The sequence below is a fragment of the Erythranthe guttata genome, chromosome 2, assembly GCF_056151865.1.
Source record: "Erythranthe guttata isolate IM_541 chromosome 2, IM_541, whole genome shotgun sequence".
Taxonomy (NCBI): Eukaryota; Viridiplantae; Streptophyta; class Magnoliopsida; order Lamiales; family Phrymaceae; genus Erythranthe; species Erythranthe guttata.
This window is the reverse complement of record NC_142534.1, coordinates 14956859-14970828: the sequence shown is the minus strand read 5'-3', so window position 1 is coordinate 14970828 and position 13970 is coordinate 14956859. Positions and strand designations below refer to the sequence as shown.

At 35.9% G+C, this 13970-nt stretch overlaps 1 protein-coding gene and 1 long non-coding RNA gene across 2 annotated transcripts; both read left to right on the top strand.

The window, feature by feature from the left end:
* The first annotated feature begins 1194 nt into the window (after positions 1 to 1194).
* Positions 1195 to 2181, top strand: LOC105969409 (uncharacterized). The gene is made up of 4 exons (XM_088815038.1): positions 1195 to 1303; positions 1425 to 1609; positions 1740 to 1962; positions 2090 to 2181. Exons 1-4 carry the CDS (start codon positions 1198 to 1200, stop codon positions 2179 to 2181), a joined length of 606 nt encoding a protein of 201 aa, XP_088671164.1. The 5' UTR covers positions 1195 to 1197.
* Positions 2182 to 2249: 68 nt separating this feature from the next.
* On the top strand, positions 2250 to 3067 carry LOC148772434 (uncharacterized). Its single transcript, XR_016030110.1, has 4 exons — positions 2250 to 2331; positions 2455 to 2485; positions 2677 to 2746; positions 2878 to 3067. It is a non-coding gene; the product is annotated as an uncharacterized LOC148772434 (long non-coding RNA).
* The last annotated feature ends 10903 nt before the right edge of the window (positions 3068 to 13970 follow it).

Sequence of the window (13970 nt, the reverse complement as noted above, 5' to 3'; positions counted from 1 at the left end):
TTCTTGAATTTTCCTCGCCGCTTCTTTTTTCGATAAAGTCGACTCTGATTTTCTGTCTCACAATAAACACAATAATTGCTACCTATAGTGGAAAAGCAATACTCAACCATTTGTATCTCTTTCAACTGCAGGTCTCCACGATCTTCTAGCCCCTCTTCTTCTTCTCTATCGATAGCGTCGCCTTTCGCCAGATATTGGGCTTCTATGCTGAATGTTCGATGGTGGTCTTCTTCTCCTCTAATTTCTTCTCAGCTTTGTTGGATTATATTTGATTTTTTCTGTTCTCATTGGAGATGAGAGTAAAGAGTGAATTTTAAATATGTTTGAGATACCGTAAGGAAAATTGAAAAACTGATTTGAGAAATAGAAGTAGAGAGCATGAGATAGTGGGTAGTTTAATTGAAGGAGATACGTAATGTAACAAAAAAAAACTGCCTATAGAAATTAAAAAAATTGAAAAAGGAAAAACTACCAGTAGTTTTAATATCGTGTGAAATAGGTTTGTGTTTGCAGTTTTTTTTATGTTGGGCAGTTTTTTCACTGTTATTATATATATGGAAAGAGAGAAAAAAAAAACAGAGGTGTATCGAAAAAGCAGGAAAAAATAAAAACTGACTTAGAAAAAAGAAAAAAAAGAAAAAACTGCCATGATAGGAAAATGACTAAAATGCCCATAGGTTTAGATTTTAGGGTTATAGGTCAAAATATCTTCTTTTATATATAAGATATAAGATTTAAATTGAATTAGTTTCTATGATTTAACTTAAGAATAAACAAGTTTATAAAAGTACGTTGTTTGGGTTAATTAAAAAGAAAAAAATATTGATCATATTCTTGTTGACATTGTGACAGCATTAATTGGTCGTGTGATCTATTAATTAAACTATTCTCTTTGTGAAAGAAAAAAAAAACATTATCCTAATAATTAATTAAGATCATAGTATAGTATTTCTTATCTGTCCAAGTTCAGTTAGTTTGTGATGTACCTAACATGCTATCTCGTCCCAATTCATTTTGTAACTCCACATAATAATTATTAAATCCAAACACAAATCTCATTGTTCCAATCTCCCAATTGTTCTTGAATTTCTATTTTCTTTTCTTTTTTCACCAAATATACATACATATATATAAGCATCATTCTTGATTCTTCCTTTATGGTACAATTCGTGTTTCGAGTTTTCGGTATATCCAAGAATGAAGAATCAGCAGTTTACGAGTGGTTCGTCGTTTGATTTATCGGCACAGATGACATCGTTTGTTCATTCCAGCTCGTCGTCGGACGATTCCGATACTTTTTCTGGTACATATATATATACTAATCTTTATTGGGGATTTTTTTTTTTTTTTTTGTGAATTTGGATAAAAGAATTATAATATAATTATAATTATTATATATGATTTTAAGACAAGGTAATTTTCAGATTGTGAATGCAGCAATGATAATCTCACGTGCTCCCGAATGTCGAACGGCTACGATATCGACGGTTTTCGATCGAGAGACTGTTTGAAATCACTTATCCAATCGTGTCTCGATTCTAATCAAGAAGGACTAACAATGTTAGATCACAAGTCAATGTCTGAGAATTTGAGCAATTACACACTTAGTGTGAGTCCTATATACATTGTGTTTTTATTTTTTTAATTTTTTTTAATTTTTTTTAAATTTTTTTAATTTTTTTTAATTTTTTTTTTAATTTTTTTAATTTTTTTTATTTATAAATGTGAGTTTACGACAGGTCGAAAATTGTCCGAACGGCAAATCTACACTAGAGAAGCAACAACCTCAAGTTAGTTTTGGTCAAGGAAGTGCATCATTTTCATTTGCTTCTCCTAGTAATAATGTTGTCTTTAATTCGGGCAAATTAGAGACGAAAAAGAATAAAAAAACACGAGTTAAATGGACTAGAGAACTTCACGACAAATTTACAAGATGCGTTGAGCTTCTAGGAGGTTCCAAGAGTAAGTTATACAGAGACGGCGGTATATATAACAAGAAAAAAATCGAGAGGCCGAGAATTTAATTAAATTAATTTATTATGATGTTTATTTATTTATTTATTTAATTTCGGATTATAATGTACTGCAGATGCGACGCCGAAGGGAATCCTAAACCTAATGAAATGTGATGGACTAACCATCTTTCATGTTAAAAGTCATTTACAGGTCTCACATTACTAATCATAATTCATATATGTTCGATTTTATTTTTTAATTAATTTTATTTTTATATAATTTTTCGATTGTCCCTTTCATCATATCGATTTATCTCTGCGTTTTTCGTTTTACAGAAGTATCGTGTCGCTCAGGTTATATCTGAAGCAAGAAAAGGTACTATATATATATTTAAAAAAAAAAATTAACTCATAGCAAAAATCTGTCTGATAAATTAAGTTCAATAATAAGCTTTACTTTGTTAGTTTGTAATTGACCTTTTAGTGAACGAATTTGCAGCGGACGCTATGCAGCACGTCGACACAAAACGGTAGTTGCATAATGATTATTTTGCTCGTGTTTCGTTTTTGAATAAATTAAACAGCATCAAAATTATATCTTCCTTTCATTTTTTTTAATTTTTTTTTTTATTTTATTATGTAAAATCCAGCTAGTGTTCCATTTTCGTTTCACGCAGTCCCGGTTTTTTTAATACAATTATATATATGGTTCATTGTAAAGGAGTGTACAGATTGAGGAAGCACTAAGGCAACAGAGGGATTTTCAGAAGCTTCTTTGTAAACAATTAGAGGTTTGTATATAACTATAACTATGTTTTCTGATATTTAATCCAATACCAAATTAATTTATGATATATATATAATCTATTATTAACAAATTTCTTTTTTTTTTTTCATTTATACTTGGTTTTTTTTTTAAAAGAATCAAAAGAAGTTGCAGTTGCGGATCGAAGAACAAGCGAAGCAGCTTCGTGCTATGATTGAATGCCAATTCAGAACCAAAAGAGACTTCTAATTATATTATGTTTGATAGCTTGTACTAAATATATACTCTTTAAGTACACTCATTTCTCGTGTTAAAACAAATTAAAATAGTATTAATTAATTCATTGTGGGCGTATTTGCAATCTGAGTTCCCGATTATTAGCAACGAGCGATAGAGAAAGATGTATGCTCGGAACTGGTTTTCCATCGTAAAATTAGTTTCAAATCGAGAGGTAAGTATTATTTGAAATCGACTATGAAATCATCCAACCAAAAATAACTTAGTGATAATATTGGTGGAGTAGTTCTATTTAATTTATTGTTGTTAAATCGCAAATCGACTCGTGAACCGTTTTGCTAAATTGACAAATCATAAATCGTAACTAGTCGTGAAAATTAAGAGTTCGAATTCTTATTGAAAATTTAACATATGTGAATATTTAATTTAAACATATGTGAATATTCATAAAAATATATATATTAGACTGATACAAAAAAATCTTGTTCAATTTATGTTCTATAAAAAAAGAATATTTATATCAAACAAGATGGTCAATTTCATTTTTAACACAATCATAATATCCATTTTGAATCGTAGAAATTAATCATGTATAACTGAAGCAGAACATAGACGTTGGATAAAATTACATCAAATCGAATTTCTATTCAAGATTAAAATCGGAAAATTTGAAGAAATCGAAATGAGCTACTGAATCAAATAGTAAATCGCAAGAGCTAAAGAGTTATGATTATTATAACATAATACTACGTACTACCGCCCTTAACCTAATAAATTAATAACTCTTAGCCCTAAACTCCAAAATTCACAAGAATATTCGAATCTAATTAACGCTAATTAAGAATACTACTGCATGCTACTTGAACCAGCAGTTGCTTTATCATCAAACCATTTCCTGGTCGGTCTTTCGAAAGTTGATAACAAAACGGGGCGCGTTTTTGTCGTTATTGTTAATGACTTGATAACCCTAGATTTCGATCCAATCGCCCTTCTTCGCGTTGTGCTCGGAGATTAGTCTATTCCATTCTTTGTTAATCAAGCTTACCCACAACGTATAACACAGCTTATAAAGCTTGCCGTTATGATCGAATGTAACGGTATTAACCAACTGGATTGGAAGAGACGAAGGAAACGACGACATTTTGTGTTGATAAAAAGTATTAGTACTTATAAAAGTGTGTTTGTATATTTTTAATGCGAGCAACTTTAGTTTGTTAGGTGAGATTGGATGCGTCCAATTATCGTATGACACGTGGGTCACCTTCTTTAGCCAACTGCGGCTATAAATAGAACGGGCAGCTGAAGAAGAAGGATTATGGAAATTGTAGACTGTAATTCTAACATTCTGAATAAGAAAAGAGGGGAGTTGAGAGCTGAAACAGTTAGGGTTTAATCGTAATCCTAACAAGTGGCCATCAGAGCCATATTCTGGCACTGGCGCACGCACGCACTCTGAAATCGATCGAAGATGGCGAAGAACAATACACGCGTGGAAGCAATAGAGCAGCAGATGTCAACAATGGAGGAACAGACGAAAGCATTGGAGCAGCATGTTGCGAGTTTATTCAGTGGACAGCAAAATCTACGGCTGGAATTGAGTAAGGGTGTGGAAGAAAAGTTAACGGAAGCTAATCGACGTACGGATCAGAGATTTGATGAACTGGCGAAGAAATTGGAAGAATTAGGGCGACTGTTGGTGGCAAATCGTGGCAAGGAACCGTTGCAGAATACTGTGAAAGAATTTATGGTCCCGAATTCGTATTATACAGAGATGTTATCTGAAGTGTTGTGACACTTGAGACAACATGCAGCGGAAATATAAAGATTAAAAGACAGTACTCAGAATTAAAAATGTTCACAAGTAAAGACTTGTGAACTTGCCCTTTACAGGACGAAAAATATATTGAAATCAGTATTCCAAGAATACAAACAGAAGAGGTGCGAAAACTTCTTCCTTATGAATGAATCTTTTTCAAGATCATTCTTACAATCAAATCTAGATACTAAAAGAAAAATATTAAAAATTCTAGGTTTCAAAGATGTACTCGTGAGGAGTACGTAAAGAACTTATGAATGAATCACTATCTTGATCATTCTTACAACCAAGTCTAGAAACATATATACTAAACAATCTAGACTACAAAGAATGTACTTATGAGAAGTACGTAAAGAATGTACTCATAAGGAGTACGTAAAGAATGTACTCATGAGGAGTACAAACGACCGATTCTAAAACCACTCTAAAACACTCGTGAATATTCTTCAGCCCTCGGTTTTTATCTCGTCGAATCGATTAATCTTCCTTGAGTATTGAAGTCGGTATTTATAGGCATTCCAAGCATCCACTACTCAGCCCATGATCTGCAAGAAAACCAACCACAAGAGCACTCAAGAACATGGGTTAGTGGGTTAGTGGATTAGTTTAAGGAGTTAGAATAATATTCACAATTAAACCCACTTAAGCACTACTTAGCCCACTAAGCACTATACTTAACCCACTAAGCACTATTTTTTCCATAACTAAAATTTAGTTAGAAAATAAGAAAGTTAAAAACAACATGTGGAAATAATCCACGTAATTCAAACTCCCCCTTTTTAACTTTCTGATCAAAACTAAATTTTAGCTTAACTCCCCCTTAGTCATTACTTGAACTCCCCCTGAGTCATTGCTTGAACTCCCCCTGAATTTCACAACCAACATGAACATAAAGGTTCAGAGGAAAAATAAAAAACTGAACAAAACCAAATATTGTTCATAAAACAAAGTAAAGTAGAATATCCAAAGTCTCTTCAGTATCAGCTGCTGCTCCTCCATCATTAGCGCTGGATCCACTGCTTTCCTTCATAAAACAAAGTAAAGTAGAATATCCAAAGTCTCTTCAGTATCAGCTGCTGCTCCTCCATCATTAGCGCTGGATCCACTGCTTTCCTCTGCTCCCTCTTTATTGACTCCTTGCTCCCTGCCTCTGGCATCCAAAGGATGAGAAGTCCCTGCTTCAATCTTCATGACTAGCTTTTTTTCTCCCCCTTTTTGATCAGAAAGATCTCTCTGAAGTATTTCCACCATGCACTGATGATAGGTGATCTGAACTAGGGAGTGAGTAAGCTGTTTTAACAAAATAAATCTCGAGAAACAGAAATAAGGATGTCAGGAGTGTTGTCAACATGAGGAGCAACACCTTCAGTACCAAGATTATTTTGACCTGATTCAGTTGAGAGGGAATTATCTCCATTCCAGGGAAGATCTTAAAATTTTGAGAAATCAGAATGGAGTGGATGAAAGAGGGATTTAAAACGATTGCCAGAAAGAGTCTTACAAACTTCAGTAAAATCACCATAATTATCCTCATCAATCATAGTAGAAGTTTGTAAATGAGAGTTGATAATTTTGAAAAAAAATAGAATTTCACACAAAAACTTTTTTTTTAAGTTTGGAGAATTTTTCTTTAAAAAAGAAGTTTGTAAATTGGCATAAAAATTCCTTCACAACAGAAAGATCATAAGGACAGGCAACCTCAACTTTGATCAAGAAAAACAGTGATCATATGCCTATCAAACTCATCATTTGAAAATTTTCTTTTCCTCAATTTGAATCAGATTCAAAATAAAATATATAACTGAAAGCATTGGTTACCTCAAAAGGAGTTGACAAATTCTTCCCATTCAAGTCTGGTTCCTCTTCTTCTGAGGAGACTTCATCTTCTGAATCTTCAAGCTCATCAGGGACATATGCTGGTTCAGGTGATGCAGCAGGTGGGGCAACACCTTCTTTTTGCTGAGAAGAGTCTTCAGAGGATTCACTGTCAGAATCAGAGGAGGGCAAATTTTTGCGAAAGGCAGCTAGAGGAACCTCCCAACTGTCATCACTTTTCTCTGGTTCTTCAGCCTGAAGTGGAGTTGCATCTGCTTGAACTGCTGCTTCTGCCATAGTTTCCAGAGGATCTCCATGAGGTGCTGATGGAGTTTCTTCTGTAGTGGTGAAGTCTTGAGCATCCACAGATGGAATATCTACATGCTCTGCTGATGACATTCCAGAGAAATCAGGCATTTCTTCATCCTGATAAGGGCCAGCATCCTCAGCAGCATTCTGAGGAGCATTTTCTGAAACAGTAGGTGCAGCAGCATCTTCTGTAGCATGTGCAGCAACACCTTCAGAAACAGGTGCAGCAGCATCTTCTGGAGCAGAATGTTGAGAGGCTGCTGTTGCCATGATGGGCTCCCCCTGAGTTGATGCTGGGGAAGGTGAGTTGTTGGATGATGACTCGGAGGTGCTGGAGGACAAGGCTTGAGCCTGTGGTGCAGCAAAGGTGGGATCCCCTGCTTCATCATCAGTTTCTTCATCTACCAGATGAAGACCTCTTCGTGGATTTGACTGAACTGGAGTGCGGCCACCTCTGCCTCCTCTTCTTCCACCTCTGCTTCCTCTTCGGGGAGAGTGTTCTCCTCTTCGGCGTTGTGGCACCGCAGTATTCAGATCTGGAAAAGGGTTCGTGCGTTTTGACCGGCGTGTTGGAAACCTTCCGGCGGTGGAAGAGGGACCCACAAAATCAAAATTGTCTGGGTCAATCGGGTTCAGCTCATCTCCGGGCTCAATGTAGCTGATAGGTAGAGCATCGAAGTTGATTGGGTGAACGATGATGGCCAGATTTGGGTCTGCTGGTACAGGTGCTGCAGCATCGTTGTGAACATCACCATCGACGGCTGGAGGAGGATTTCTAGGTGGGGATGCCATGATACAGTAGATAAAGGAAAATAGCTTCTTTGTGCTTTTGATTTTTGAGTGTGAGTTTTTGAGAAAAGAAGCACTAAATTTATAAGCCCTAATTTTTGCTGAAGGAAGAAAGGAAAAAAAAAATTGAAGTGGAGAAGGTGAAGAAGTGGTGTCCGTTTTTCTTGGGGAGAGTGAGATTAAGGAGAATAAAATTTCCTTGGCAGTTTAAATGAAAACCGTGACACATGGCACAATGAGGAGTGGACTTAGTGGAAGATGAAAGACTAACCCATGAACCCCATGACCCATATAAATAGGGATAATTCAACAAAAAAAAATAAATAAAACCGTAGCACTCATGAAATATTCACAAAAAAAGAAACAATTCATTTATTAATGATTGATAGTGAGAAAAATTTGCTGACGGGCATAGATACAATTATATATATATATATATTTAATTTTTTTTTTTTTTTTTTTTTTTTTTTTTTTTTAATAATATATATATATATATATAAAAACTCTTATTTTCAAGTCAAACAATTCACATGGAACATGATCAAGTGTTCAGTTTGAAGGTTCCTCAGTTACTAAGATATGACTATCAAAATAGAGGAGTTTGACTTATGTGAGTGTAATTATTGGCTAAATGTTTACATGAAGCATGATCACGTTTCAAGGTGAAAGACTTCCAGTTACTGATTTAGAAAATAATACACCACAGTGAAGTCATTATTTAATGAAGCTAATGCTTCAATAAATTGTGTTGCAGCTTAAGATATTTGATGAGGTGCTGCAACACGTTTCAGGACATGTTTATTGAGTACACATCCCGAGAGATTTTCTGAGTTTTGAAAACCTCTCATAATCTAATGCCTTTGTAAAGATGTCAGCCAGCTGATCTTCTGTAGGAATGTACTTTAAGCACACTATATTTTTCTCAACTATATCACGAATAAAATGATGTTTAATATCTATGTGTTTAGTTCGTGAGTGTTGAACGGGATTTTTTGAAATGTCAATAGCACTTGAATTATCACAATATATGGTCAGGGTATCACTGGTTAACCCATAATCTCCCAACATTTGTTTCATCCAAATTAGTTGACCACAACACCCTCCAGCAGCTACATATTCTGATTCAGCTGTTGAAAGAGATACACAGTTTTGCTTTCTACTAAACCAAGAAACTAGATTATTCCCCAAAAAGAAACATGCACCTGATGTGCTTTTTCTGTCACTAATATCCCCAGCCCAATCAGAATCACTAAAGCCTATCAAGTTTGTATTTGTGTCTTTGAAAAACTGAATCCCTAAGTCTACTGTACCTGCAACATACCTAATAATCCTCTTCACAGCTTTAAGATGGGTGACCTTGGGATTTGCTTGATATCTGGCACACACACAAACACTAAACATAATGTCAGGCCTGCTTGCTGTTAGATACAGAAGACTTCCAATCATGCTTCTGTAGAGAGTGCTGTCAACATCTTCTGCAACATCATCCTTGGACAGTTTTTGGCTGGATCCCATTGGAGTTTTCATGTGCTTGGCTGATTCCAACTCAAACCTTTTAACCAGATTGAGAGCATACTTCTTCTGATTAACAAACATTCCTTCACCTGTCTGTTTGATTTGGAGTCCTAAGAAGTAATTCAACTCCCCTACCATACTCATTTCAAAAGTGTGAGACATAGAATCTACAAAAGACTGCAAAAGGTTAGCACAAGTAGAGCCAAAAACAATATCATCAACATATATCTAAACAATAATGATATGATTATTTGTTCTTTTAATAAATAGAGTTCTATCTGCCTCTCCTCTATTGAATTGTATGTCAAGTAAGAAGTCAGTGAGTCTTTGATACCAAGCTCTAGGAGCTTGTTTAAGACCATACAGTGCCTTCTTAAGCTTGAAAACATGATTAGGTTTGGCAGAATCTTCAAAACCCTTGGGTTGTTCTACATATGCTTCTTCATTTAAAACTCCATTCAGAAATGCACTTTTGATATCCATTTGATACAGTTTGATTTTAAGAAAGCAGGCTATAGCAAGAAGTAATCTAATAGATTCAATTCTAGCTACTGGAGCAAAGGTCTCATCAAAGTCTATACCCTCAATTTGAGTGTATCCTTGTGCTACTAACCTAGCCTTGTTTCTAACAACTGTACCTTTTTCATCAGTTTTGTTCTTGTAGATCCACTTAGTTCCTATCACATTTACATGGCTTGGTCTGGGAACTAAGTACCAAACATCATTCCTGATGAATTGATTCAATTCTTCATGCATTGCATTGACCCAGAATTCATCCTTCAGAGCTTCTGCAATATTCCTTGGTTCCACTGAAGACACAAAACAAGTGGTTCCAGTTAGTGCACATTCAGAAGATAAATTTGCAAATCTTACCATATCTCTGTAGTTTACTCTCTCTTTTCTCCTTGTCCTCATTCCATCAAAGATATCTCCCACTACTTGAGTAGACGGGTGATTTTTCTGAATTCTACTTGAGGGTTCCTTTCTGCAGACATCAAAGATTGGCTGCAATTCAGTCTCTGTAGGATGTGTTGAGTCAGATGTGGTAACACTTGGTTCAACACCCTCTTCTCTTGAGACTGGACTGTTTATATCTGGAGCATCTATGGCAGTAGTGTCTCCTCTGGTTGTTTCACCTTCAGCAATCAGGTCATCAACTTCATCTTCAGCTGTTTTACTGCGGAGATCAGCAAAATCATCAAATACCACATTTACAGATTCAATAATGGTTCGAGTTCTTAAGTTATATACTCTATAAGCATGACTGTTATTAGAGTATCCCATAAATAAACTCAAATCACTTTTTGAATCAAATTTAGCTAGATGATCTCTGTCATTTAGGACAAAGCAAACACATCCAAACACATGCATGTATTCTAGATCAGATTTTTCTCTTAAAAAATACACCAAAGTATATCTCGAAAAATCATCAACACACACAAATACATATTTTTTACCACCTAGGCTTTCTACCTCTATAGGACCCATAAGATCCATATGTACAAGTTCAAAACAAATGGTGGTACCAACGGGTTGTAGCACTTTGTGTGGTACTCTAGTTTGCTTTCCCTTCAGGCATATTCCGCATATAGGGATGTCCTTGATCTTGAGATCTAGAATTCCTCTTATGGCATTGTACTTGTTGAGCAGCTTCAGATTTTTGAAGTTTGTGTGCCCAAGTTTCTGGTGCCACAACTCTACTTCACTTACTCTTGAGCTCTTGCATGAGATGGTGTCACCTGTTTGATAACAATTCTCCATTGATCTGGAACCTGTCAGTACACATTGATTTTGATTATCAAACAAAGAACAACAGTATTTATCAAATTTAACACGCAGATCATCATCACACAATTTACTAATACTGATGAGATTTGACCCCAATCCTTCAACATGTAAGACATTTGAAAGTTTTGGAAGTCCCTCAAGACTGAGTGTTCCACGTCCAACCACTTTGCCTTTAGCTCCTCCTCCATAGGTTACACGTCCTCCATTAAGTGTGTGGTAGTTTGATAGAAATTCCTTTGTTCCAGTCATGTGCCTAGAACATCCACTATCAAAGTACCATGAACCTGAAATGTTAGCATTTAAAGAAGTGTATACTGTTTTGCACATAAGTTTACCTTTGGGAGTCCATATTCTACACTCCTTTTTGGTAAATTCTACCTTTTTCTTGGAGGTGTTGCCTGGAGTGTTGTGACTCATCATGTACAACATTTTGTCACTACTTAGTTTCTCACAAAATGGGCGGGTGTGTCCTGGTGAGAAACAGTCATGACAAATGTATCCCCTTATTCTGAACTCTGAAGTGGTGACTGTGGAATTTCTGCATTCTTTTCCATTTGAACCCTTCTCTTTTATAAAGACAATCTCCTTCTTCTTTACTGGCTTGTGTTTCTTCACTTGGTTTTTGAACCCTAGACCTTCATTTTTGTTGTACTTCTCCAGTGACACAATCTCTTTGAGTTTAGTTGTGTCGGTATTCATCCTCTTGATTGCTAGAGTCGCCTTTTTGAGTTCATCTTTCACCTTTGCCAGTTCAAGATCCTTCTTGGTGATACCAACCTCCAAATGAGTGATTGTTTCTTTGAGAGAAGGATTTTCCTTGTTGACTGCATCTAGAGCATGAGTCTTCTTCTCCAAGTCACTGAACAATTTCTTGTACATTTCTTCCTCATCACTAACTGCTTCATTACTGGATTCTGCTGCATTCAAGGAAATAGAGTTTAAACATGTATAATGATCAGTATTAAACTCAGAAATTTCAGTTACTGAAAGTGTTTCAGAAAGTGTTGCAGCATCCAGAGGAACTCCTTCTGATTCTGTTTCAGAGGCACTTCCAGTGAGATATCTGACAGAAAGAGCTTGTTTAGAGGATTGCTGTTCCTCCGTCTGTTCAGGTTGTTCTTCCTCCTCATCGCTGACAGCACAAATCAAACTCATTCCTCTCCTTCTCAAGGTATTTGCACATTCATTAGCATAATGTCCAAATCCTGAACAGGCCCTGCATTTAATATGATCCAAGTTAGGTGGTTCAGAATTTGAACGAATAAAAGAAGAATTTTTTAAATTGTTTTGAGAAGGTGTTTGAGGAAATGTTCTCTGTGGAATAGATCTGTTCCGGGGCTGAGTTTGTCGATTTTGTGGAGACCCTTCTGAAAATAACTGCCTGGGCTTGATTCCACTTCGTCTGTACGCCCTATTGAATTTCTGAATCTGAAATGCCACATTGTTGAGGCATTCTTCTGCATCATCATCATATTCCGGAGCAACATCTTCCTTCTCTAATTCTGCCTGGAGTGCATTTGAGATAGCCTTTCCTTTCTCCTTTCTTTGATCTTCGAAGTTCATCTCTCTGGACTTGAGACTTCCTATTAATTCGTCCAGCCGTAGAGATGATGTATCTTTAGCCTCCTCAATAGCAGTAACCGTCATGCTGAACCTTTCTGGAAGAGTTCTCAATACCTTATTCACTAGTGTCTCGTTGCTCAAAGGACCACCTAAGGATTGAAATTCATTAGCCAAGTCAATCAGCTTCTCATTGTACTGAGAAATTGTTTCAGTTTCCTCCATTCTCAGTCTCTCAAATTTGGTAGAGAGTAATCTGAGCTTGGTTCTTTTGACACTATCTGATCCCTCGCAATGTAGCTGAAGAATTTCCCAAGCATCCTTTGCAGAAGTGCATACAGAGATTAATTTAAACATTGTTAAATCTACTGAATTGAAAATTGCATTTAACGCCTTTGAGTTTTGATTAGCATTTGATAGATCGTCTGGTGTCCACCGTAATTCTGGAGTTGGAAAAACATCTCCGTCCACATCTGTGATAGTTGGTGGCTTCCATCCAGTGAGAATAGATCTCCATGCTCTCTCATCAATGGCTTTGATGTACGCCCTCATCTTGACTTTCCAGTAGGTGTAGTTCGTGCCATCAAGTACAGGAGGTCGCATAGAAGCAGTCATCTGAGTATCCATCACGAATTCGTTTCTGTAAAGAAAATAGGAACAAACACTTAGTATACGTCAAGTGTTGGCTCTTGATGCCAATTGAAAGAATTTATGGTCCCGAATTCGTATTATACAGAGATGTTATCTGAAGTGTTGTGACACTTGAGACAACATGCAGCGGAAATATAAAGATTAAAAGACAGTACTCAGAATTAAAAATGTTCACAAGTAAAGACTTGTGAACTTGCCCTTTACAGGACGAAAAATATATTGAAATCAGTATTCCAAGAATACAAACAGAAGAGGTGCGAAAACTTCTTCCTTATGAATGAATCTTTTTCAAGATCATTCTTACAATCAAATCTAGATACTAAAAGAAAAATATTAAAAATTCTAGATTTCAAAGATGTACTCGTGAGGAGTACGTAAAGAACTTATGAATGAATCACTATCTTGATCATTCTTACAACCAAGTCTAGAAACATATATACTAAACAATCTAGACTACAAAGAATGTACTTATGAGAAGTACGTAAAGAATGTACTCATAAGGAGTACGTAAAGAATGTACTCATGAGGAGTACAAACGACCGATTCTAAAACCACTCTAAAACACTCGTGAATATTCTTCAGCCCTCGGTTTTTATCTCGTCGAATCGATTAATCTTCCTTGAGTATTGAAGTCGGTATTTATAGGCATTCCAAGCATCCACTACTCAGCCCATGATCTGCAAGAAAACCAACCACAAGAGCACTCAAGAACATGGGTTAGTGGGTTAGTGGATTAGTTTAAGGAGTTAGAATAATATTCACAATTAAA